Genomic DNA, 25,047 nt, shown 5'->3' on the forward strand with positions numbered 1-25,047 from the left:
AAGAAGTCTAAAGAATGAGGTGTTAAAAGAGCTGAAGCGGATGACGAGTATTATCTAGCTGTCGCAAGATATTTCAGCGACGAAAATCTGAGGTTTGTCTTTAAATCCATTTCATTACAAATCCGGTCGGTGGTGTAGGCAAGGCAATCAACGGCAAGCTTATTCTATATTTCAAATGTATGGGGTAAGTTTAGTAATGAATTTAGAGAAGGGGGGTGGAGAAGGGGGAAGGTCTCTTTCCACGGCAATTTAAAATTCCGTCTCGTCTGACTACACGGTGCTGGGGTTTGTTCCGTCTACTAGCCACTGCTCGATTCCAAAATGTATAGAAGATAGAATACTTCAGCTATTCAGTTGCTACATCCCATTGTTCAACCTTGCTCCCTGGCCATGGCCATGATCTTCCTCCTTGACCCCGATGCCTAAGGTTGCCATCTAAGTATGTTATCAACAGAAATCTTGACGGCTTAGGATGTGACTCCAGTCCCTGGTAAAGGGACGCTTTCGTCCTTCTCAATCTTCATATTGCCCGGCCAGAGTGGAAGCGGTGCCACTGGAAATTCCTAGTTCCGTGCTGACATTGCGACGTTAAGATTGACAGTCCAAGAAATACTTGCATGGGTCCACCGCACTTCATTTATGTTTGTTTTTCCAATTGCCTGAAAGCATTTAGCTTCTCTCCGCAGCACACCGTCATTGCTCGCATCACCACACCTACACCTGTCACAGTCTACTGTATTTGTACACGTCTAAATTACCTTGATAAGTGATCTGGACATCCAAGCGGGCCTGAGGCCAAGATACTGTCGATGAAATAGCAGCTAAAGTTCATACTACGGCTAAGCGGTAGCTCACCCTAAAACCCTATCTTCGTCACCTATAATGGTTTAGAGACCATACTTGGGCACGGCATGACCAATGATCCCTAGCATAATTAAGTCACCAGACGCAATCCTTGAAACCGGATCAGGAAGCGGCAGAGTACTAGCGAGGAGTGGTAGAAACTGCCCTTGAGCGCGGTCGGCGCGGCACTCACCGAGCTCCACCAGACCGAAATGCAAACGATGGTGGCAACCTGGACAAACGCCAAATGGAGCTTGATGCCACGACGGAGGCGGATACAGGTTGCCGCAGTGACCCTTTACAGCCTTTCGCCATCCAAGTTGAGACGTGACTAAGAAAATCGAGCGCAAGGCGAGGTCTACGACAGGAGGTATTGAGAAAAGATATTTCCCCGTTGCTGCAGTGTAGCGCACCAGTCGAGGCCCGACTCGGATGTTGTTCGGTGCACAGTGTCGTACCGAGAAATCGAGCAAAGTACGGCGAGAGCAGCGTCTGACCGGATATGCTTGGCCGCTTTGGCGCGCCAAGCCGTTGAGGGCGACATGGGGGTACGGCAGTTGCAGCATATCATCTTCCGAGAGGGGAGGTTTCAGTAATATTTAGAGCTGAATGGTTTGAACCACAACCACCATCTAAGATACCGTTTTGACCGAAACTAGCCCTGCATAAAAAAAAAAGAAAGAAAGAAAGAAAGAAAGAAAAGGAAAAAAATGCTCAGCCTCGTTGTCGCCAGTTTGGGCGCTGCGATAGTCCTCTCTTATTTACTACTAGAGTTTCCCCGGGTAATAAACATTTCCGAATTGGCACGCAAGGATTTCAACACTGACCCTAGCAGTTGCACCAGCAATGGCGGCTGTACGCCCATCGCTCACAACTCCCGCCCGGTCCCAAATCCCTCAAGACGGGCTTGCGAAAACCGTGGCTGTGGTTTCGAGAGCTACACCAGCAGTATGGCGATATGGTGTACCTCCAGATGGGCCCGACCCCGACCATCATCTTGGGCTCGGCTCAGGTGGCTTGGGATCTGCTTGAAAAGCGAGGCGCCATCTACTCGTCCCGGCCACGTTTTATCATGGGCGGCGAACTCTTGTCGGGAGGAATGCGGGGGCTCATGGCGCCCTACTCGAACTTTTGGCGTCGCTGGCGCAAGTTGCTGCACAGCGGCTTCATGCAGCGCCAGAGCGAGACATACCGGCCCATCCAGAGCCTCGAGTCCAAGGTGCTCATGCACGACCTGCTAACGAATCCTGCCGGCTTCCGGACGCACCTTGAACGCTATGCGGCGTCGGTGATTGTGACGGTGACGTACGGGCGCAGAGTCGAGGATGTCCGGACCGACGTCGTGGTTCGCCTAAATGCAGAGTCCATGGACCGGCTAACTTCGGTCAAGTAAGTCCCCGGATTCTGTTGTGTGCCGGCTCTCGCTCACCTCCCAAAGCATCCCTGGCAAGTTCGCCGTCGAGCGCTACCCGGCGCTCAAATATGTCCCCAGCATCTTTGCGCCGTGGAAGGCCCAAGTGCTAGAGCAACGCAAGAAAGACATCAAAATGTACACGGGGCTCATGGACGACGTCAAACAACGGATAGCCGCAGGAGTGCTGCCAGACTGCTTCGCCAAGCATCTCTTGGACGAGCAGCTGAACCTTGGCATGAGCGATCTCGAGGTCGCATATGCCGCCGGCTCTCCTTTCGGTGCCGGAGTAGAAACAGTAAGTCGTGCTTATCATCCCTGCGGCACACACTAGTAGTAACCCCTCCTCCAGTCAGCAGGCTCCATTGCCAGTTTCCTTCTCGCGTGTGTCAAGTTCGGCCATGGATTCATTCCAAAAGCGCAAGCGGAACTGGACAGGGTGGTCGGGCGCGAGCGGCTGCCCACATTCGATGACCTTCCTTCACTGCGGTACGTGATGGCAGTGGTCTCGGAGACGCTCCGTTGGCGTCCTGTCGCCGTGTTGGGTGGCACTCCGCATGCGAGCACAGCCGACGACGTGTACAAGGGCATATTTATCCCGAAGGGGAGCACCATCATTGCTCCGCTGTGGAGCAGTAAGTCCCCAGCTTCAAATTGGATCTCTTGTTTACAGAAGGCGCGTTGACCAGCCTTGTAGTTCATCTAAACGAGGCCGACTTTCCAGAGCCACACGACTTCCGGCCAGAACGCTTCCTCGAGAGCCGGGCCTACCCTGGCAATCTCGGCCACAGCGCCTTTGGCTGGGGCCGCCGTATATGCCCCGGCATGCACCTCGGATCAGCATCCGTGGCCATCAACATTGCGCGCATACTGTGGGCGTTTGACGTTAAGCCGGCTCTGAACGAGGCGGGCGAGGAGGTCGACGTAGACATGTGCGTTGGGGATACTATCTTAGGCTACAGGGTTCGTGCTAACGGCTGCAGCTTCGCCTACTCGGACGGATTCAATTCGAGTCCCCTGCCTTTTCCTTGTTCGATAACGCCGCGCTCAGCGGAGCATGCCAGAGTGATAGAGAGGGAATACCAGGAAGCGCTCGAAAAGCTGCAGCACTACACGGCCGCGTCAAACGAGATTTAGGAGCAGAGATTTCAATACACATTTGAATTTGATTCCTGACAGTCGTCTAGCTATGCTATCTTCGGTCAGTTGTGGGGTTGGTCGAAAGGTTAGTAGTAGTAGATGGATGGATGCAGAGACATATTGAATTGCAGTTCATTTTCGTAGTCTCTTTGTACAGGAGTTGGGTATGCACTATGTACAATCTGCACTGGATGATGGCTAGACTTGCGCTCAAGCAGCGTCGAGGAGCCTCCTGATGAAAGTCAGAGCCTGCTGTCCGTACTTGTTGACGTACTGCTGGTGGGAGTTGGCGTCGTTGCCGTTGCAGCAGTAGGGGTCGGTCGAGTCGCAGTACGACTGGATGATCGACGGGTTGGCTGGCCTGCATTGGAAGCCGCTGGGACGAGCAGCGAACTGGTTAAAAGCAGTTAGTTGGAAGCAGCTAGTGTTCAGGACTGCATTGAGACTTACGCCACCGGCCCGGCATGTGCCAACGTTGTATGGGAGACCAGCGACATTGTGCGGGTCGCCCATGAAGATGGCAGCCTTAACCGCTTCCAGGGCCGCGCCGCTGAGTGTGGCGCCGGCGCCGCCGCACAGCGCGTTGTCCATGATTTGGCCGCCCTGGTCAAGGTTAATTAGTGGTCATGTCTCGCGCCCCGAAGATGAGTACTGCGTACCTGCGAGTAGCCGATCAACACAATCTTGGTATCGGGGCAACGCCTGTTGAAGTCGGTCACAGCCCTCACGACAGCCGCAGTGCCCTGGGTCGCAGAGTTGTCATAGCTGACGCCGCCGCATTGAGGCTGTCCACCGCAGGCAGGGTAGACGATGGCTTCGCTGGTGGAGCCCGGGTACGCTTGCTTCACCATGTTGACGAGGCCCTGGGAGGTACCGTAGCCCTGAGGCACCGTCGTCTCACGGGCGCCGAAAATGTGGACCTGGGGGCAGGACTGCCGCTCCTCAATGCCAATGGGGTTGGCGCTGGCGAGGCCCGCGAGGACGGGGACGGCGACGGTGGTGACCTTCATCTTGATCTTAATGGAGATGGCACAGGTGCTGTTCGGTCTGTCTGTCATGGACGTCCGTGGAGGGAAGGCATCGCAAGTACTTATACGGATGTCGCTACATACCCTCTACCGGGTCCGGACGGACGGGTAGTCGCAAAAGGGAAGGCGGAAGTCATCTCGGTGCGAGGATGCCGAATGGGACAGCGGGGCTTGTCCGGTGTCCTCCATTCCTTAAGCCCGTCATTAAAGTCTACAGCTCATCTATTATACCCCTCGCAGCACCGGGTACGGTTGGCATGGTTGGGTGTAACACGCGCCGAAAAGTCTCAGCCGATCCCCTCGTCGACGCGAGGCTTGATTTTTATAGCAGTTGCCAGACAGGACTACGCCTTCGAACCAGAATGCCGTGGGGCAAACTTAACTTACCTCGACGATGACGATCAAAGTAAGGCGGCCTTCCCGGCTGGCCATGAGGGCGTCCACGCACCCGAAGGCTGCATACAACGCCAGGTTTCCCCGCAGAGTCCTATATCCGAGATTGTATGGCCCTGAAGATCAATGCCAGGGCGAATCGGAGGTTTGTTTCACATATGTCGATCCTGGATGCGTATGGCCGGCAATAAACGCGGATGAAATACCGAGTGGCGTCGCGGCTATCGGATCGAATTGCTTAAGCTGACGTAGAGTTTGTGGGGATGGCGTTTTGCCTAAATATGCCCCCGTGGGGATGAGAGGCCGCATTCATGCTAAACCGCCGTCAATCTAGAATTCAAAGACCAGGTGTGTGGTAAGCGGCCGGATTCTGGGAAGCCCTGGCAGGAATGCCAAAGCATCGGATGATATCGAGCGCCACAGTCGAAGCAATATCTCGCCGATTAATGCTGCATACCGGTCTCTGGCACCCAAACCGGGGACCATGGCGCGGATCAAGACAAGTAGCCAAACACCGGTGAATTCTGGCTATCTGAATGAACCCCTCATGAATGGGGCAAAAGAGTGTAAAGTCTGCAACCCAAGCTCCGCCTACTCGATCGTTCCATCCCACCTAGTCGTCCCTTGCCGAGTTGTCCGCCCATCATCCATCACCTAGTCGTGTCGCGTCGAATCGAAGCTCGTGAACCCGAAGAGTAAACCATTCCCATTGCTTTTCGTTGAGTCCTTGGCCTCCAACGCCTCTATGCTCTAAACTTAACGGCAGAGCTGCCAGTTGGTGCGGAAAATGAGGTGCAGGCTTCCGTCGAAGGCGTCCACCTGTATTGGTCGAGTTCGCCCTCGTATTAGCCCATCTATTCTGCGATTTTGGTGTTTTGATTTTTTGATTTTTTTTTTTTTGGTGTTGTCTAGATGTGAACTTTTTTTCTTTTGATTTTGGCGGGAAAACCGCCACCTCAAGCTGTGGGATCGCAGCGGCGCCATTTAATGGTCGCTTTGTAGGGGGCTCTCACAGTCATGGTCCCAGGGTTGGGAGTGGAGATGGGAGTGATGCGGATTTCGGAGTTGACGTTGAGGATGGCAGTGGTGCCGCCGCAGCGGGAGAACGACTCGACGCCAACGCCGGCAATCATGTTGTAGTTGTCCTCGTACGGAGCAATCAGGTTCTTCTGGAAGACGACCTCCTGGCTGCTATCGCCCGAGAAAGTGTAGCCGGCGCGGCAGGTACCGGTCTGGCCCGCGGAAAGGCTGGCGTAGCCTGTGAAGCGGGTCTCGATGACGGAGAACCTGGACTTGTTCAGTATCCGGCTGACGGGGTTGTACATTTGGATGAACTGGAAATTATCCCTCCCTCGGTCCCCAAAGCCTAGATTTTGACTCACTGGTATCCGGACGGGAACTGCAGGTTGATGCTGATGCGGCAGTTCTTGCGGCTGTCGGACGGCGAGCTCCCGGGGCCAGCTGTCACAATGTACCTGTCAAAGGCAACATCGAAGATGGTGCCCGTGGCATCGACATTGACGTAGGCATGGCCGGCCGGGCAGCCGGAGCCGATGGCGGTGACGTCGAGGATCTTGATGTCCGAGGGGGCAGGTGCCGGCGCGGTCAGGGAGTCGCGGCCCGGCGAGATGACGGCGGCGGCAGCAGCGCCGGCGAAGAAAAGACCGGAGAAGCGCATTTTTGAAGTGGATCTCAAGAGCGGGAGGTAAAACTTTGCGAGACGAAGTTGTTAGGGGATCTGGAGCTAGGAGGAAGCTGATGAGGCTGGTGATGGGCAGTCTACAAGTCGGGCTCATCGTCTCCTCTTATATACGTCGAGAATCCGCGGTGAGGTAATTGTTCCCCTCAAGGGACACTAGTCGTGGGACGAGAATAGCACACAAGAGCTGCACTCCGAAGTTCGACAGTCGCCATACCGGTTCTGGTCGATATCCAGTCGGAGACGGACGGAATGACGGTGAGACCATGTCCCTCGGCGCACACCATCACGCCGCAGCCATGCTGTCACCCCCGCCCGGCTATCTGGTGTTGCCATGCCATTGCCCTTACTAGTCTCATTGTCCTCGCTGCACGAGAGTCAAAATAAGGTTGAGCGGAAGGAAGGATCCATACATGAACGAGGCGTTATTGGCGGACTCCATCTCACGATAGACCTCAGAATGGTTAACAGTTCGGCTTTTTATTGTAGCTATTTTTATCTACAATCACATCACCCCGAGATTAATCGGCCCTCAGTCATCTCTCCAACCAGGTTGTTGGTGTCTTGACATTGCTAGCCGGATCCGTGTGATCCAAACCTGTGTTTTCCAAGTCGTGCGAAGCAACCCGAGGTTGTCCCGGCGACGTGTCCCTGGTAGGGCATTCATGTGGCGGCAATCTACCAGTCCTAATTCAGGAAGCATGGGTGTGACCATTGTCATTCTGTCCTGGGTTATGAGTGGTGGTTGAACCCTTGGAACCAAGCCGTTTCCTTCCGCGACAGACGGACGACTCCATCCGCGGAAGCATAGCGAGTCCGTGGCGTACCCCAGACGGTGCAGTGATATCAATACTAAAGGCGGCTCCATATTGCCCGAGGACCATAGTAAGCGCGCCAACCGGGAGGGCTGATCGCCAAGAACCTTGGCTAGATACTTTGGTGAACGAACTGCTGGGCTCACATGAGAATTGGGCGGCCGATTGGCCAACACCCGCTCGGTACCGAGTGGAGCGGCAATATTGTCTCGGGAGATTGGGGAGCCGCCGGGGTCCCAGTTCACCAGTTAGTCTCGGAGAATTCTCGACCCTGGGAATCAGTACCTCCGCGCATAAGCCCAAGCATTCGAGTTATGATGATTTGCCTCGATGTTGAGTGCTTTCAGGGTAGGTTACATCCGAAATGGAAAGTGCGCGCTCCCGAGTCGATGTCAGCCCAGCTTGGCTGCTATTGAACGACCGGGTGATCGGGTATGGTCGCGACCGGTCTACAGGGTCCAGGCTTAAAGCTCTCATATATGGATAAAGTGTCGAAAGCTTGGCGCCTGATGTTTCGGTGGTTCGCCGCAAATCCTGCGTCTGTTTGGTCCCAAGAGAAGAGGATTTCCGGACATTGGCGGCCTGTCTAAATCCGTCTGCATAAAATAGCAACCCGGGTGCTGGGCGTCTCCCCGTCATTGGCGGCCGCTGCCTTCACCACGCACGCCACACGAGGAGAGCGGACCGTTACCAGCGATCAAAGGAGGCAGGTAGTACTGTTGAGTATCGGATAAGGTTTTTCTGGCGCCCGCGGAGCCTTCAGTTGGCCTTGCATCGCTCCCAGGCTTCTCTGCCGGTCTGCAGCATGTCTGCTTACTAGTTTACGGAGTGCAGGGCCACGAAAAGCAGGGGTGTTCCCACGGAAGGACGTTTGGCATTTGCGGATGCACATTGGCAATAATCATGTTTCAGAAGGCTCTAGAGCTGACCTAGTTGCCGGTTTCCCGGGGCGACAGCATGTAATCCACAACCTCACCAAACTCGGTTCCAAACTGCAGCTTCTCCCTCCACCGCAGGGGTATTGCGTCAACCCCGTCCCTTGCCCCGAGCAGCCCCCCGGCAATGGCTCCATTGGTATCCGTGTCCTCACCGATGCGCACTACGTCAATAAGCACTTCCTCCAGCGGTCGTGGGTCCAGCAGCGCGGCGACCGCAAGCGTCAGAGATTCAAGCACGTAGCCTGATGCCTTGAAAGGCAATGCTGTCGGGCCGTTTGCAGCTGCTTTGGGTCCGTTCGTAGCGAGATCGTGCACTTGTACGAGTTCCTTGCCCGCGTCGATGGCAGCTTCAACCTTTTGTGCTGCGCGGGTAATCTTGGTATTTGCTGGGCAAGCTGATGCAGCCCGCTGCACGGCGTCCCTCCCCGCTTGCCAAGCGTCAGCCGTCGTCGTCCCGTCAACCAACGACCGCGCCATAGCGTTGTAGGCCACGCAGGCGAGGATGCAGTGCGGATCGTCGTGCGTGATGGCCGAGATGGCCATGGATTCCGCATCGGCTAGACCCACATCGGGCTGGAACAGGGCGGTGGGGATGCAGCGCATCAGGGACCCGTTCCCCGCACGGCCGTCACCGGCCCCGGAAGTCCGGGGGTTGGCTGTCTGCTTGAACCTGTAGATGCCCGTGGCCGTCGCCCCGCCGACATCGCGGGGCGTCTCACCGCAGACGCGATCCGGCCACCGTCCGTCGTACCAGTCGACCATGTACCGCGCAGCCAGCTCGACCACGTCGGCTGTGTTGTGCGATGCGGGAGATCGTTTGAGCTTTTCGGAGTCACGATACGCCAACAGTACGGCGCGGGTCAGGTCAGTGTCGTCGGTCGCGTGCCCGGCCGGCCAGCCAAAGGGGCCGCCTCCGACCACATCGCGCACGCCATGGGGATATATGATCCGGATGCTATCCCAGGCCTCGAATTCGACCGTGGCGCCTAACGAATCGCCAGCGTGGACGCCGAGTAGTGCGCCGAGAACGCGATCTCGGCGAGTCGGAGTGGGCGAGACGGACATGGTAATTCCGGTGATGCGTGAGGGTTCAGGTCTGCAAACTGCTCGACGCGGCCGCTTGGCAGCTTGGCTGAGTTGCCGAAGGGTTAGGGTTTGACAGGCGAGAGCTGAATTACTGGGAGCGAACTGGCGGGCTAATGGCCCTGTGAACACCCCTCCATTCAGGTCATGCTCGGCCCAGCCTAAGGTACCTTGCAGTGCTCGGCGGATAAGGGTTTTTCCACATCCGTCTTCGGCACCTAAACGTGCCCTGAGCTCGTTGCTCTGTAGTGGCCGTTGGTTCAAGTCATGTCTGCGTGGCAGTGTTACTGGAGCAGTGGAGATTAGACGGCTACTACATGTAGGATACTCGTGACTAGCTTGAACCGGTGATGCGGCGGTCCGAGACCGCAAGTTCGCCCCCCTCTTCCTCTTCTGTCAGCTTCAACGCCTCATGGACATCGTCGACAAAGTGGTGCTCTCCGCCAGCGAGCTCGACTATGCCGCTCCGCCGAAGCAATCGCCCGACACGGGAATCGCGGCCCGGGCCGCGGCTGAAGAATATGCGGACACCTCGTTGCCTGTAGTCCCGCACGATCTCTTCGAGCACCTGTGTCCCGCTGCCGTCGAGCGACGTCACGCCGTGGATATCAAAGATGATGTTGCGGTTCCAGTCTTCTCTCCTCAACCGCGGAAGTGCCGGATGCGCGAGGCTTGTTCCGTATAATTCCAGCCGCCGCAGCCGAGTCTTGAGCTCGCCAGTGTTGGCAAAAGTCAGCGGTTCTGGAATTTTGACAATCAGACACCCTTCGATGAACTCGAGGCGGTCTGGATTCGCCTCTGCGTTCTCAAACCGATTAGTCTCCGGAATGCGGCCGAGAATCTGGATGCGCGGGCGTGTGGCATGGCGGATGACCTGCAGCAAAGACAGGCCGACGCCGATAGCCATACCGAATTCGAGCGAGAAGAAGATGGTCGCGAGCAGAATGCTCATCATCAGCCCAAGTTCTTGCCATGCGCGGATCTTGAGGAAGAAGGAGATGTCGTGGGGGCACTCTTCTATCAGCGACCAGGCAACAACGCTGATGAGAGACGACAGAACGGGTTTCTGTGGCAGGCGTCAAAATCACTTTCAGCAGCGACGGGAGAGCGACTAACCGGAAGGTAATAGAGATAAGGCAGTAGGACCAGGATGCAGAGTAGTGTCAACGCGCTGAGGATGAGAGAGCTCACCGGGGTGCGACCTCCCGTCGACCTGTTGACCTTGCTCCTGCCGTAACCTCCGAAGGCGGGCAGACTCGAGAAGCACGCGCCGACAATGTTGGCGGTCCCGAGGGCAACCAGCTCGCGATTGGGGCTCAGCTGGATTCCGGCGAAGCTCTCACCGCCGAGGCTCTTGGCGGCAACCGAAGACTCGAAGAAGCCGAGCAAGGCAATCAAGAAAGCGGTACTCATGGACTCACGGATGTACGTCATGTTGGATGGTTGCAGCGGCCAGCGGAACTTGAAGAGGCGGCCGCTTGCCGCTTCGACCTTGCCGAGCACGGCCACGCCAGCCTCGTCCCACTGAAACCAGTATGCTAGGAAGGCCGACAAGACCACGACGATGAAGCGGTCTGGGACGTAGGCAACCCCCGGGTATCGCGGTTGCATACGGCGCTTGATCTCGCGACAGACCATAATGATCACAAAGCTAGTGCCAGCTACGGCTGCTGTCAGGGAATGCACCTGGTCCAGGTTCTTAAATATGAAGCCCAGCTTTTCAACACTGCTACTGTGGCCGACGTGAGCGCGGTCGGCCAATTTGTTCAACCCGAGCTCAGGGATCAGCTGATCGACGGTGATGACGACGCCGATGGCACTGATGAAGCCGCGGAGGAAGGGGCGGGAGAGAACGCTATCCAGGAAGCCGAGGCGGGCAACGCCCGCGATGAAAACCATGGCGCCGGCCAAGCCGGCGATGATGCCGCAGAGCCTGGCGTGCAGATTGGCATCCTGGTCGCCACCGCCTCGGTCGACGTTCGCCTTGATTACTGTGCCAACGAGCAGTGAGCCGGCCGCTTCTGGCCCGACAATCATTGCAGGGCAGCTGCCCAGCAGGGCGTAGATGAGCGGATTGAAGACGAAAGAGTACAAGCCGTTGAGGGGAGGCACATGGGCGAGGTTATCGGCAAGTGACAGCGCCATGGGGACGTACATCCCGGCCACAGTAAGGGCGCCCACGAAATCGCCTTTGAAGTAGGACCAGTTGTACTCGCGCGCCCAGACCATGACGGGGAGATAGTATGAGAGATACCTGGAGAGGTCAGCATGACCGAGGGCCCGGGAGGGATTCGGACTCACATTAAGGCCGAATCCTTGACGCCGTGGCGCTCCGCCAGCGCGCTCGAGGTGCTCATCTTCTTACTCCTCATCTTGGTGGCCCATTGTTTTCCCCAGCTCTTGCGCTTTCTCGACGGTCCAGCTAATATGCCGTCGATACCGGGCAGGACTGACTCAGATTCGGACTCGGAGGGGCTCAACGTGTCGGCATGAAAGCTCGAGGGGCTCACGGGCCGGGGCGAAAACGTGCCGTGGTTGCATGGCCCTTCGTGGAGCTGTTCCCGGAAATCCAAGGCCGCCTCTAGTAAGGATGTGGTCTCCGTCGGCTGCTGTGTGCTCGGCCCGGCGGCATGGCGATGCGCCGAGGCGGGATCACCTCGATCGGGGGACGGCGGGCTGTGCGGATACGGACTCCCTTCAGTCGAACTGTAGGATGATGCTGTATAAGCCTGCCGAAGACCGCTTGGGTTGGTCGGCGCATGGTCGTGGCCCGGACGGGGAGCGTTCGGCCGAGACATGGTCGTTGACGTTACCTAGTTGGCTAGTACGAGAAGGGCATCTAATAGGGTTGTGGCCAAGTAAAAGGAAAAGGAAGGGAACGGCAAGGTCCCTCAAACACTGTCGACAGAATTCATCAAGGGCACAGAGTAGAGCGGCTATCCCTTCCAATCCCCAGCCATCGATGGGGGCGAATCGGTGTTAGCGGTCTGCGCAACGGAATAAAGCGTCGTTTCCCCGGGCATCCCGTGGTAAGATTTTCGCCAGATCGTGGGGCGGGACTTGAGAGGCCAGTTGCGTGCTGTCGCAGGTTCGACGCCTTGGCGAGTCGTTTGGTCAAAATCTGGAACAAGAGTCAAGACCCCGCGCCCCACGTGACGACCCTGTCCCGCGAGTAGTAGCCAATGACAGCGATCACCCGACCAGATGGCGACGCTTGGCAGGCCTCCTCACCCAAAGAGAATGAAGTGGAGCCAAGAGGCACTATTTGTGGTGCGGATGATTCTCTTAAGTCTGTCTATATGCTAGAGAGGTGCTGATCGTAAAGAATTGCTCGGACTTGGGGAACGATGCTTTTACGTGGCGTCCTATTAATGTTAGGTAGGGGAGAAAGGGGGACCCGGGGAGGGGGAGGGATGGTGCGGAGGTGGCATGCGCTGTCATGTGGTTACTTTAGTTAGCCGGATAGTAACTAGCTTTCCCATTCACAACTATATGTTAGCTTGTCTTTTGGCTGGTATTGAACGGTGTGTTGTGATCAAGTTAGGTTTTCAGTCACTGTAGATATTCAATGAGGCATTGCCACGAAGCGAATGCAGCCATGTTCCAGCCATGTTCCAGCCGCAGCACTGCAGGCGGGCGCCGCAGGCGTATTTTTTGCCGCCATTGGCGCCTGGCCTCGTATATGAAGGTTATCCAAACATCTCTTCCACGCCGCTAAAGTTCGGCATCGAGCAGCAACATGCGGCACTAAGTTCTGAAACAATGTCGGAATCACAAGCACAGTCACCGCTTGCGGACAGAGTCGCAATTGCGGCACTCGTCATCTCCACGCTCGCGCTGCTCGGTGTGGTGCTGCAGTATGTCCAGGCCATCATCGCAACCGCCAAGGGCCTCCCGAGCCGCGACAAGGAGGTCATGGGCCTCTGGGCTCCGTATGTGCGGCTGAAATGGAAGTTCTTCCGTGTCGAGGTCGAGTATGAGGCACCTATCATCTTCCTGGCCCCCGACGATAACAAGAACGGCCCGGTAGATACGGCCATCTGGTATGTCACAGGCACACGCAAGAGCTGCGTTGAGACTAGGGTCGAGGAGCCGCCCCTTGACCCGGAGGACGTGCCCCCCGGCCAAGATGACGTGCCCCTCGGCAACTCTGGCCTTACCCGGGAGCGTGTGCACACGGTCAAGAATGAGCTGGCAACCTGGATCCTGGTCATTAGCGCGGTACAAAAGATGGAGCGAGACTCCAGGAATTGGGAGAGTCGCAGGTGGCAGCCGACTCCTCTGGAGGAGCGGCCCGATCCGCCTGAGAGGGTGACTCTTGCCATCAACATTCAAGCCATGAAGCGGAGCTTTGAAAGGCATCCGACCTTCCGGAGGCCGTATGCGACAACGGCCATCTGCCACATTATCGAGCTCTGTGCCGTGCTCGGCATCTACTGGAAAGAGTTTGACCGAGACGAGAACAGGTACCGCGCCGAGGGTAACGGGTATAGTGTCCTAGGCACCCGAGTCAGTGACTTTGGCCTCGTCTTCACATTTGAAAAGCCCGGCTGGCCGCGATTCAAGAAGAACCGCGTGATCCCCACAGCCGAAGTTAAAGAGCTCTGCTTTGGCAATGTGCCAACCTTTTACCGGCCAAGGGAGGACGATGAGAATTGGCGGCAGCCAATCAATGAGCAGACCGACCTCATGACGCTGCAGCTGGGGAGTCGTACGGAGATTGCGGAGACGCTAAATTTGATACGCTGCAACGAATATACCACGCAGTGCTACTCGGACGAGACCAAGAAACACGCCCATCTTTTCCCAGGTTTGACAGCCGACACTCCACGTCTCCTGTGCCTGCTGCTAACACAAGGCAGTCATATTCGAAGTTGTGGGCATGCTAGCGCGGCCACTCCATCTGATAAATCGACCATTCACGTACCTCCCGAACCCAGTGGCCTTTTCGCTTAACAAGCAGGCTTTTTCGCCGCGCCGGTTGCTTGCCGAGTTCAGCGAGCGCCTGGGCCGAGAAATCACAACGCATGCCAAGTACACCCCGCCGTCGGAACTCAAGGATATAGACGACAGAGCGGATGAGTTGAACAAGAGGCTGCCCGCCCAGGACGGTGACTACTCGCCGCTACACCTAAACGACTTGCATGAAGCCATCAACTCTATCGATTCTAAGATCCTCGACCCTGAGAAAAATGCAAAGGACATAGTCCTCGATGTCCTCCGGCGCCATGTGCAGGAAGTCCTGCTCGCCATCAATACCTCCGCCAAGGACATGGATGGAGGTGGTGACAACAGCCCGGCAACTAGAGCCGGTCTCTGGGAGGACTCACCAACAAACCGCGCCGCAACGGAAACCCCCATCAAAGGCGAGATCTCTTTTGATGATCTGCTCAAAGTGCCCCACGAGAAGCGAGAGTCATCACTACTCGACCGCTACTTTGACGAGATCCGTGTGCGCGCCGTAACCACCTCGTCGGAGCACCACGATCCGCAGGCTGCCGCCGCATCACGCTTCATCCACGGCCAAGAGAGCGGTGGCCAGCAAGAGGACGGCCATTCGCCTGGCGGTCTCGAGAGCCTCGCGGGAGACACTGGTGGGACGAGCGGCCCGCCGGAGAGGCCAGTGCAATCGCCACCTGTCTCCGGCACCACGAGCAGTAGTCACCACTCCAGCAGGCGGCGGACGGGCCTGTCAAGACTGAGCCGGTCCGAGACATTGAAGACGGTCGGGCTTGGCCCAACCGAGGTGCGCCGGAATACCATCTGGTGCGCATTAGTGTTCCGCATGATTTGCTGGCTGCTGCTGCATGATTTTGACAAGAAGGATGTGCAACTTCCCAAGAGCGAGCTCCTGGGGAGTCGGCTGTCGGTTTTTATCGTCTAATTCGCCTAGGTTTGGTTGGACCATGTACGCTCAGTATCGATATACTAGGTAATGTCCCACTAGATGAGGGTTCAAATCATATTCACCACAATTACCCCTTTCCCTTGTGATATCATCCCTAGGTTGCAGTTACCCTCTCTGGAGGCGAACGCACGTTCGGTAGAAGCATTCGAATTTAATATTGATATGGTGCTGGCCGTTTTCGTACACTCGGTTCAATCCATATCGAGCCGCCTCAATCGCCAAACACCTCACCAACCTCCTCGCCCTCATCTGGTGTGACCGCCGGTTCAAGCAACTCGTGTGCCAGCTCCACTGTCTCGGCGTCGATTCCGGCCTCCAGCACCAGGTCCTCCTCCGCAAAATTCAGCCGAGCCAATGCAAGCAGGTGACGTTGCGAGCCGCCGTGTGAGGCAGCTAGCTTCGTCGAGATATTCGCTACGTCAGCGGTGCGCCGGTCCGTCGCAAGAAGGTGAAGGAGTCGCACGGCCCGGGAGATGAGACGACACAAAAGAGACACCGGATCTGGCTCCGGGTGCTCTTCAATATTAGCCATTTCATCCTCATCTGAGTGCTTTTGTTGGTTTCGCCCGCCCGCTTGCATCTCGGCCAGGTTCGGGCCAAGCTGGTCCACATCCATATCGTCTCCGCTCTCCGCTTTTTCTCTGGTGCCTGTCTGATGCCACGCGGCCTTCCGCGATGGCGTCGTCACATCCATGTCATACAGTCGGTCAACGGCCCAGCTCAGCACCGTGACCAATCGGGGAATTGCAACATCACTCTCAGCGATTTGGAGGGCACCAAACGGACTTGTTGCAAACACTGTGAGCGTCTCCAGGGCAGCAGATCGAACGACAAGTTCCTTTACCGATCCCGGGGTGGCCCATCGTGGCGGCTCGCAGAGAAATGACGAAACGCAGTCAATTATAGTGGCAGCGACGAGTTGGGGGGTTTTCTCCTCGGCACGGCCGCTGTCATTCGTTGCCGACGGGATAGGGCCGATACTTTGTGGTGTCACCGACGTCCACAGCAGTGAGAGCATGCCAAACCAATCCACCTCCGGGTGCTTGGGGGACAGCATCATCAGGACAAAGTCGAGCTCCACCGTCTTCCAGAATTCGACCCGCGGGGAATTTAGAGTCTCAGACCCCTCCGCGTCGAAGGGAAGAGATGGACAGCCCAGGGCAGCCAGGCAGAGAAGCGATAGACACTGGGTAACGTCGATATCGAGGTTCAACTGCCGTACGACGCTATCGTCGGACGAGTTCCCGTCTAGCCTGTTGAACCGGGGGAGTGCGACGAGACGGCACGTCGTAGTGCAGACAGGGACCAAGGACGAGATGATGTGCGGCGCGACCGCAACCGCATTGAGCTCCAACGTGTACAGAACCAAGGCGACGAGGTAGTAGATGGGCGCATGGTATCTCTCGGACAAGCACCGTTGCCACATGTCAATCACCAACTCAGAAAAGTCAGCTAACACCCGCAGCGGCTGTGTGGGATCGCCCAACTGTGGCAGTTTGTGGAAGATGATGGACGCGAACGTCTGGGCTGGGTCAGAAGGGAATGCGAAACGGGAGAACAAGTCAAACGTCGGCGGCTGGTTGCGGAGCGAACTGTGGTCGAGGACAAGCCTCAGGAACTGGACACGGTTAGCGGAGTCAAGGCTGGATGGGGTGATAACATACGTCAAACGCCAAGGGGGGCAGCCTAGACGGGACAGCGGGCGCGTTCCGGCGTACGCTATCGGGCGGCGCCTCCCCTGAATGTGTCTCTAGAGCAAATGTAGGGCTGTCGACGATCGGACGCTTCCTTTTACCCTTTGTGGGCGTGCGGTCAGAAGCTGGCCCTGAATCCTTCCTTCTTAGCGCCTGTCCTTTGGTAGGACTGGATAGGGTCTCAACACCATCGAACCCGTCCGCCAAGCCAAAGGCCTTGTTCTTCTTTGGCGTGGAGGGGCCATCCTTCTTCCTGGTCTTTGCCCGGCCCAGCTCCTCCCTAAGGTCCTGGCGGGCAAATTGCAGTTCGGTCGTGGCAGTACGTTCGGCTGCCCGTGCCGCCTCGGCGATACGCTCTTGCTTTGCAATCTGCTCGGCGTTCTGTTTCTTTAGACGTGCAATCTCTGCAACGTGAGTCGTCTGGGCCTTGTCAAATTTGGAACGCAGGATGGCAGCTTCCCCTTTGGCAGCGATGATATCCGACTCTAGCGTGTACACGCGCGCTTGGAGTGCGGCTATGATGTCGCTTTGCCCGCCGGGACCCGTATGGACGGCCTGGGAGGGCTGTACGGAGTATGACCGGGGAACAGGCTGTGGTGGTCGGACGAACTGTGACGGCGGTGCCGGCATGTGCGGCCTGGCGGATGGAAGAGGATACCGCTGTGAGGACAGAGGTTGGGGAATTGATCGGGGGTATTGCTGCGGCGGGGGATAGGGCGGCCTCGACGGCTTATGTTGATTCCATCGCGGTTCGGCGCCCTGGCGGGATTGCTGGGCAGGCAGCGTTCTCTCATGGGCAGGCCGCGGTGGTAGCTGCGCATGTTCATCGATCACGACAGTATCGTCGAGATCATCATCGTCAAAGTCGTACTCGTGGACATTGTATTGCGCCTGCGTAGCCGGCGTAGACTGCGATAGGGCAGGCTTTTGGGCCTGCGTATACTGGATGGCATTGTTTTCGAGCTCCTGCAGCAGCGTGTCGTTCAGGTCGTCGAAACCGTCGTCCGAGAACTCATCCATGGCCAGTTCGCGCGTCTAATACGAAGCATAACCGTGACATCGAGCCTGGCCGAGGAACAGACAATTTGCAATCGGGACGGTAGCTAGGAGCATGCTTCTGCTAGTTTGCGTCACGTCGCGTTGACAGCCATCAAACCGCCAACTTCGAGATTACGTAATTCAGGCTGACGAGTTTCTCGGTGGCCCAACGCCCCGAACTGTGGGGGTGTTGGGCAGTGCGCATGCATGTGATTCGCGGTTCCCCGACTTCTGCAGGACAGTTTGTTCGCTCTGTCCAACTTAACAGACTTGTCACGATCCCAGGGTTCCCCCACGCCACATTACAATACACCGCAGAAGAAGGTCCAGTGCCTCTGAGCCCCAGCCCGACATTTCCGCTCTCGGGCCGTTGAATGATCAACGGCTGTGGTTGCCTTGTTCCTGGTCCCGTCCCAACTCTCAATCTGCTGCCCCACTTGGCGCCCTGGCCAAGCTCGGATTGACGTAGCCATCGAAATTTGAGGCTCGAGTCCACTTTGTGAGATCCGGACATCGTGTTCCTCACGCAACCGACGAGCCAGACTTCGCCGCGTATTTCATCTCGACTTTCGAACTGCACCCACGGTGGCCGGATAGCGGTCACAGCCGCAAGAATCCTTCTAGCGCGTTGGCGATCTGCCGCAGCGCTTCTCCGCATCCTGCGACTCCCACCGAGCCGGCTGAGCGCAGTATCCCGACCTCGCCGACTCGCACATCTCCCGCCTTTACCGGATCCCGTGTTCGTTATCGCCCGCCGGTCACGTCAAGCCCTGGTAGATACCATCACCTGTCATGACGGGCAGGTCACGTCGCGGGGTTAAATTCCCCCACAATAACAAGCACTCCAACGGGCAATCGGACGGCCGCCGTGCGAGCTTCAGCGATGTCAGCGAGGAGGGCTCGCCGACTAAGCAAAGGTCCAGCGGGACCCTCGAGAACATCCAGGAGGTGCGTCTTCCGCCACGCGGTGGTGACTCGCGCTGACTGTACCAGAAACCCTCAACGCCGGAGCAGCAGCAGTCCGAGTATGAGAAGAAAAAGGCCAACTTCATCACGCGCACCTTTTGGACGTTTGTCATGATAGGCGGCTTCTTTGCGGCGTTGTTCATGGGTCACGTCTACATCCTCGTGGTCATTACGGCGGTGCAGATAGTATCCTTCAAGGAGGTTATCGCTATCGCCAACGTGCCGAGTCGCGCCCGCGATCTCCAATCTACCAAGAGCTTGAACTGGTACTGGCTTGCGACCACCATGTACTTTTTGTACGGAGAGAGCGTTGTGTATTACCTCAAGCACATAGTGTTGGTTGACCGCGTGCTGTTGCCTCTGGCGATACACCACCGCTTCATCAGCTTTATTCTCTATGTTTTCGGTATGTAGTTCGGATGCCCCTGACAAGTCGGAAACGACAGCTGACCCAGCAGGCTTCGTCTTTTTCGTGGGCTCGCTCAAGGGTGGTCATCTCAAGTTCCAGTTCTCGCAATTCGCCTGGACGCACATGGCACTGTTCCTCATTGTGGTTCAAGCGCACTTCATCATGAACAACGTCCTCGAGGGCATGATCTGGTTCTTCCTACCGGCCGCTCTTGTCATCACAAACGACATCTTTGCCTACGTCTGCGGCATCACTTTTGGCCGTACGCAGCTCATCAAGTTGTCTCCCAAAAAGACGGTCGAGGGTTTCGTCGGCGCGTGGGTCATGACGGTCCTGTTTGGCATTCTCCTCACCAACTTGCTCTTACGCTCCAAGTACTTCATCTGCCCTGCGACGAACCTCGGAGCCAACATCTTCACCGGACTAGATTGCGACCCGAATCCTGTCTTTATCCCCCGCACTTATGCCACTCCGCAGCTGTTCTTCCTGCCTCCGAACTATACACTCAGCGTCACGATGGCACCAATGCAGATCCACACCTTCTTCTGGGCCAGCTTTGCCTCGCTCATCGCACCCTTCGGCGGTTTCTTTGCTTCTGGGTTGAAGCGGACCTTCAAGATCAAGGATTTTGGAGACTCGATCCCCGGGCACGGCGGCATGACGGACCGCATGGACTGCCAGTTCATTATGGGCCTGTTTGCTTTCATCTACTATCACACCTTCATTGCAATCAAGAGGACCTCGGCCAGCGACGTCATGGAGTTGGCCATTATGGGCCTGACAGCGGACGAGCAGCTGGAAGTGATGAAGGGACTGCTTAAATATCTGTCGAACCAGGGCATTGTTGGACCCGAGGTATGTGTTTCTGGCTTGTCTGTGCTTGAGCCCTGACTGACGCACCTAGGCGCCGGCCGCTTTTGACAAAATCCTATCAGCAAGCAAATAGCCCGCGTTGAAGAGTCGGTAGCTGCAGTCCGGATGCACATTCACTTGGCGTTCGGTGCCAACAAGCAGACTTTCGGATTTCGTATATGTGTTATGAGATAATCTGCCCGCCGTTTTCTGTGGGACTGCGGTGGAAGCAGCGTTGCCATGGTAGTTTCATGTATTAATTAAAATGTATATGCTGTCTCTCTTGCCACCGGATTCCATTGCTCCTCTCCGGGGAGAGTGAGGCGCTGTTCGAGTCGTGCCAGCTGCATGACGGTCCCCTCATCCGGCGGGCAACCACTATAATCAGAAGCCAATGGCGTTGCCCCCGAGTGCAAGTTACAGCCGCGCGCGGGGTACTAGCAATAACCCAAATCGATAAACGAACGTCGACCAAGTGCCTACCAGACTTGACATCTGTGTTGACCTAGCCTCGTTCGGGATACTGCTCTCAAAGCCGTTAGCTCCAGAGGAAACATCCCCAGCATCCGCCATGGTATGTGCCATGCCCACCTCTCCGGGCACACGAGTCGCTGAGGCGGAGAGGAGCAAGAGCTGGGGATAAATCGCTCATACAAGGTGTGCTAATTCTGGAAGACTTCCGAAGCCAACATGAGGATAGCATTCCTCAGCGGCGGCGACGACGGAGATGACACGCTTAGTGTGAGGGAAGCTGTTAACGCCCTTGGGATGCCCGGCGCGTCCCTGAGCGAGTCGGACGTCGAATCAGCGTGCCAGAGCTGCGGCCTTGACACCAGTCGCGAGATGTGTTGTATGTGTCCTGGTCTCAAAGCTGAAGAAGACCGCTGACACCGCCTGCTAATAACGCGCCATCGGCAGTTGACGAGTTCGTGCAGGTTGTCAGGCATCTTGAGAAAAACAATAGTCTTTGACACAATCTTCCACAGCGGCTAGCTAAGTCCTGATGTCGGTATTACTTCGGTTTGCTCGAAGAGACACCGCACGCTTCACCGGTATGGAGACAAAGATCTATTGCGACGCTGGCAAAACACAAATTGTACATAGCACGTAAATGTACATGCCCATGGTATCACCACCTTTGGGCCCCCTCATTGCTCATTGATAAATAGACCAGCCATGCCCATGCCAGTGCCGATGCACATGCTCGTCAGCAGGACCTTCTTGCCCGTTCGCCTACACTCGCTCAAGCCAGTAACAATCTGCCTCGCGCCGGTCGCGCCAAGCGGGTGCCCAAGCGCGATGGCGCCGCCGCGAGGATTCATCTTGGCCCAGTCCAGGCCGAGCTTGTCGCGGCAGTAAACGGCCATGCTGGCAAAAGCCTCGTTAATCTCGATGACGTCGATGTCGGCAAGCGTGAGGTTGTGCTGAGACAGGAGTTTAGGGATGGCGACAGTGGGGCCGATGCCCATAATACGCGGGGCCAGGCCAGCGGTGGTGGAACCGACGTACTTGGCCAGGATGGGCTGGCCGAGCTTGATGGCAGTCGAGCGCTTCATCAAGAGGACAGCAGCGGCTGCGTCTGTTAGCGTACACTCGCGCCTCCGCGGGAAAAGAAAAAAAATAGCTCACCTCCATCGGTAACCTGGCTGGCGTTGCCACCCGTCGTGGTCGGACCCCACTGCGGGAAGGCGACACGGATTTTAGATAGACCCTCGGCGGTGGTGCCGGGCCGGATGCCATCGTCCTTTGTGAGGGTAACATCCTTCCACTCGCCGTTGGCGTCCTTAATCCTCGTCTTGATGGGCACGATCTCATCGTCAAACAGGCCGTCCTTTTGCGCCCGCTCAGCGCGCTGGAAGCTCTCGGCGGCGTATTTGTCCATCTCCTCGCGCGTGATGTTGAAGTCGCGGCTGACGTTCTCGCTCGTCCAACCCATGGGTTGCATGCAGTCGACGGCCTCGGGAGAGTGTTTTGTGACCTCTTCATCAAAGGGTTTCTCCAGAGCGTCGCCGCCAATCGTCATCTGCTCGGCGCCAATGGCAATGCCGACCTCGATGGACCCGCTGCTGATGGCGTGCGCGATGTCGGCAACGGCCTTGAGGCCAGAAGAGCAGAAGCGATTCAAGCTCGAGCTGCTCGTCGTGTTGGGGAAGCCAGCTGCTAGGAGGGAGGCGCGCAGCTTGTACGACGCCTTGCCGTCGGAGACCTGGTGCGAACGCATCAGCCGGAGCCTAGGATATATACGCCAATCTCTCGACGAACGGAGTTGCGCACATTGCCCAAGCAGATATCCTCCACGACCGCAGGGTCGAGGTTGCTGCGCTCTCTGACTTCCTTTAGGAGCGCGTACACCATGTACTCGAGGCTCGTGTCCTTGAAGCCGCCCTTCCTCGCCTTCGTGAGTGGCGTCCGGACTGCAAGCGTGATAACGACATCGTCGGCATTCTTTGATGTGCTGTTGGAAGTTAGCGACGCAAACGGTGCTGGTCCGGGGTGGGCGCGCACATCTGCGATAGCGCACTGCCCGGGGACAGGTGCTTGAGGATGGAGCCCAGCCGTTCTACAGCCATTATTTCTATCCAAGGTTATTCCGCGTGGGGTGAGGACAAACCAAGATGGACACCGCGAGGGCAAAGGCGGCAATTGATGAGATATAGCCCCAGGGTTGACGGTGGATGGCAACGTGGTTTCCGTTGCGGTGTGGGGCTCGGTTTGCCGAGGCATCTTTCGGTCTTTGTCAGTGATGGATTGCCTGGGGGTAAACTGACCCGAGCCGGGGTCGGTTGCGGGGAAACCCGTTCAATCCGCAGCCGGGACTCAAACTGGCGATCGGTTCCACAGTCGGCAGTTGCAGGATGTTCTGCGAGCAAAAGATCTCCGCATCCAGGCCGCTCACCCCACCGTTGCGTGTGGCGTTCTGGTTGTCTTGACGTCGTTTGTCGAATCTAGCCACTCGAATGTCTCCGCGGTTAAAAATTGCTCGCAGGCTTGTGGGCCAGACAAGGCTCAACAACAGAACCACCGTAGGTTCCTTCAACCGGTTCAGGGGCTCTAGGCCGCCTCTGGATTTCCATCATCTAGCCGCCAGCCCAACAGATCGGTGGCGCTCGGGCTGATTTGCCATGCAGCCCAGACTTGCAACGGCCCCGCGGTGGCGCAAGATGAGGTGGAATGCTCTGCGAAACTACTAGTACTAGTTAAAACCAAACTCCTTGAAGAAAGAGCAGTTATTTCCGGTGGTGAAACCGGCACGCCGTTCAAAGCCCATTTTTGCCATGGTCTTGCCGATGGATCCGTATCGACTTCGCTGACCGAAATGCCATCTGGCTCAGCCCACGGTCAATTCCGAGTAGGATTCGCTAGCGCCCGGAACAGGGCGTTCTTTTCCCTGCTCCTGGCTGTGCATCTATCGATTGGGAGACGGAAGGGGCTAAGCGTCCACGCACCCCTGGTTCTGCCAAGGCTTCGCTCTGCTGAATTTCCTCCCAGAACGGCCCAACTCAGGAGACTCCAGCTTCAGCTCGTGTCCGAGTTGCATCAGAAAATGGTCCTCTCCCTTATTACCTGGGCGTGGCCTGAAACTGGCATGGCTCTCTCATCTCTTTCCTGCTTTTTCTCTCTTTGACCTTACCCTGGATCTGCCTGCCGACGAGTCTCTCGTTTTTTATCCAAGTCGGCGGCAGCTATACGGGGAAGTGCTTCCCATCGGACGGTTCGGCACGAGCCATCGCATTACTTTTGCCGTCCGATCGAGACCAATGCACCACGGCCTCACTAGGATGCTGCAAATCGGGGCCTACGCCGCCGTATTGGCAGTCCTCTCCTTTACGGCTCCGGCAGCGGCCGGCCCTCTCTCTTCGCCCAAGCGCGGGTTGGTCTTTACGCCAAATGAGACTACGCGAGCAGACGACACCATATGGATCCAGGAGCCGACTTCCCTGACGTGGTACTATAATTACAAACCCGCTCCTGAGCCCGAATACCAAGACATTGCTCAGTCCTCGTTCGAGTTTGTGCCAATGTTGTGGGGCGCGCCGCCAAGTCTAGACGATACCTCGTTTCTGTCAACAGTCAAGAGCTTGATCGAGGACAGGGGGATCAACATCACGAACGTGTTGTCATTCAACGAGCCCGACGGCCCGTTTGTATACGGGGGCAGCAACATGGAGCCCGCCGCGGCCGCGCAGGTCTGGGTCAACAACCTGATCCCCCTTCAGGAAATGGGTGTACGCGTGGGATTGCCGGCGTGCACTGGAGCGCCCTCTGGGCTTCCGTGGCTCCAAGATTTTCTGAGCGAATGCTCCAAGCTCATCAGTACCGACGACGAGACGCGGAATTGCACGTACGATTTTGTGACGATACATTGGTACGGCAACTTTGAGGGGTTGGCCAGCCACATGGGGCAATATTCTGCCGCGTGAGTTCTTGTCTACGCGGCCAAGCGTGACGCCACTGACCGGATCAGGTTCCCCAATACGACCATTTGGATCACCGAGTATAATTTGGACCACCAGGACCTGCAGGCCACGCAAGCCTTCTACAATATGTCTGCCGAGTACTTTGATCGCCTGGACTTTGTCGAGCGCTATTCTCTGTTCGGCGCCTTCCGCAGCGACGCGTCCAACGTCGGACCCAACGCCGCCATGCTTAGCGCCGACGGCAAGCTCACCGATATCGGGGCATGGTATCTGGGTCGGCAAGGAACCGGCGTCAATCCCGAGCGGGGCACGTCGTCGGCTTTCCGCTCAGCACTGCCGCAAGGGGGCATAGCGGTGCTCAGTACAATTCTCGCCGTTGCGATGTTGTACTGAGCCTTTACGACCCGCCGTT

General features: G+C 56.9%; 11 protein-coding genes across 11 annotated transcripts; 5 read left to right on the forward strand and 6 right to left on the reverse strand.

The window, feature by feature from the left end:
* Positions 1-1,553: 1,553 nt before the first annotated feature.
* On the forward strand, positions 1,554-3,391 carry MFIFM68171_08563 (uncharacterized protein; the record flags this gene model as incomplete). Its single annotated transcript, XM_071063983.1, has 6 exons — positions 1,554-1,625; positions 1,679-2,232; positions 2,282-2,552; positions 2,607-2,889; positions 2,952-3,186; positions 3,238-3,391. The coding sequence occupies 6 exons, from the start codon at positions 1,554-1,556 to the stop codon at positions 3,389-3,391; spliced, it is 1,569 nt and encodes a 522-aa protein (XP_070920084.1).
* Positions 3,392-3,604: 213 nt separating this feature from the next.
* MFIFM68171_08564 (uncharacterized protein) lies at positions 3,605-4,404 on the reverse strand (the record flags this gene model as incomplete). Its single annotated transcript, XM_071063984.1, has 3 exons — positions 3,605-3,787; positions 3,845-3,997; positions 4,054-4,404. The coding sequence occupies 3 exons, from the start codon at positions 4,402-4,404 to the stop codon at positions 3,605-3,607; spliced, it is 687 nt and encodes a 228-aa protein (XP_070920085.1).
* A 1,167-nt stretch (positions 4,405-5,571) lies between these two features.
* On the reverse strand, positions 5,572-6,493 carry MFIFM68171_08565 (uncharacterized protein; the record flags this gene model as incomplete). The annotated part of the gene is made up of 3 exons (XM_071063985.1): positions 5,572-5,634; positions 5,829-6,102; positions 6,198-6,493. The coding sequence occupies 3 exons, from the start codon at positions 6,491-6,493 to the stop codon at positions 5,572-5,574; spliced, it is 633 nt and encodes a 210-aa protein (XP_070920086.1).
* A 1,765-nt stretch (positions 6,494-8,258) lies between these two features.
* On the reverse strand, positions 8,259-9,332 carry MFIFM68171_08566 (uncharacterized protein; the record flags this gene model as incomplete). Its single annotated transcript, XM_071063986.1, has 1 exon — positions 8,259-9,332. One exon carries the CDS (start codon positions 9,330-9,332, stop codon positions 8,259-8,261), a length of 1,074 nt encoding a protein of 357 aa, XP_070920087.1.
* Positions 9,333-9,684: 352 nt separating this feature from the next.
* On the reverse strand, positions 9,685-12,148 carry MFIFM68171_08567 (uncharacterized protein; the record flags this gene model as incomplete). Its single annotated transcript, XM_071063987.1, has 3 exons — positions 9,685-10,416; positions 10,467-11,604; positions 11,652-12,148. The coding sequence occupies 3 exons, from the start codon at positions 12,146-12,148 to the stop codon at positions 9,685-9,687; spliced, it is 2,367 nt and encodes a 788-aa protein (XP_070920088.1).
* Positions 12,149-13,112: 964 nt separating this feature from the next.
* Positions 13,113-15,234, forward strand: MFIFM68171_08568 (uncharacterized protein; the record flags this gene model as incomplete). The annotated part of the gene is made up of 2 exons (XM_071063988.1): positions 13,113-14,160; positions 14,213-15,234. The coding sequence occupies 2 exons, from the start codon at positions 13,113-13,115 to the stop codon at positions 15,232-15,234; spliced, it is 2,070 nt and encodes a 689-aa protein (XP_070920089.1).
* Positions 15,235-15,469: 235 nt separating this feature from the next.
* MFIFM68171_08569 (uncharacterized protein) lies at positions 15,470-17,972 on the reverse strand (the record flags this gene model as incomplete). The annotated part of the gene is made up of 2 exons (XM_071063989.1): positions 15,470-16,876; positions 16,923-17,972. 2 exons carry the CDS (start codon positions 17,970-17,972, stop codon positions 15,470-15,472), a joined length of 2,457 nt encoding a protein of 818 aa, XP_070920090.1.
* Positions 17,973-18,782: 810 nt separating this feature from the next.
* CDS1 (phosphatidate cytidylyltransferase) lies at positions 18,783-20,311 on the forward strand (the record flags this gene model as incomplete). Its single annotated transcript, XM_071063990.1, has 4 exons — positions 18,783-18,938; positions 18,984-19,362; positions 19,415-20,220; positions 20,270-20,311. The coding sequence occupies 4 exons, from the start codon at positions 18,783-18,785 to the stop codon at positions 20,309-20,311; spliced, it is 1,383 nt and encodes a 460-aa protein (XP_070920091.1).
* A 596-nt stretch (positions 20,312-20,907) lies between these two features.
* Positions 20,908-21,188, forward strand: MFIFM68171_08571 (EF-hand domain-containing protein; the record flags this gene model as incomplete). The annotated part of the gene is made up of 2 exons (XM_071063991.1): positions 20,908-21,067; positions 21,136-21,188. The coding sequence occupies 2 exons, from the start codon at positions 20,908-20,910 to the stop codon at positions 21,186-21,188; spliced, it is 213 nt and encodes a 70-aa protein (XP_070920092.1).
* Positions 21,189-21,365: 177 nt separating this feature from the next.
* MFIFM68171_08572 (Acetyl-CoA acetyltransferase) lies at positions 21,366-22,787 on the reverse strand (the record flags this gene model as incomplete). The annotated part of the gene is made up of 4 exons (XM_071063992.1): positions 21,366-21,790; positions 21,847-22,423; positions 22,492-22,672; positions 22,723-22,787. The coding sequence occupies 4 exons, from the start codon at positions 22,785-22,787 to the stop codon at positions 21,366-21,368; spliced, it is 1,248 nt and encodes a 415-aa protein (XP_070920093.1).
* A 1,188-nt stretch (positions 22,788-23,975) lies between these two features.
* Positions 23,976-25,028, forward strand: MFIFM68171_08573 (Glycosyl hydrolase catalytic core-domain-containing protein; the record flags this gene model as incomplete). Its single annotated transcript, XM_071063993.1, has 2 exons — positions 23,976-24,634; positions 24,683-25,028. 2 exons carry the CDS (start codon positions 23,976-23,978, stop codon positions 25,026-25,028), a joined length of 1,005 nt encoding a protein of 334 aa, XP_070920094.1.
* Between the last annotated feature and the right edge of the window lie 19 nt (positions 25,029-25,047).

Source organism: Madurella fahalii, assembly GCF_045866475.1.
Source record: "Madurella fahalii IFM 68171 DNA, scaffold_5, whole genome shotgun sequence".
Taxonomy (NCBI): domain Eukaryota; kingdom Fungi; phylum Ascomycota; class Sordariomycetes; order Sordariales; genus Madurella; species Madurella fahalii.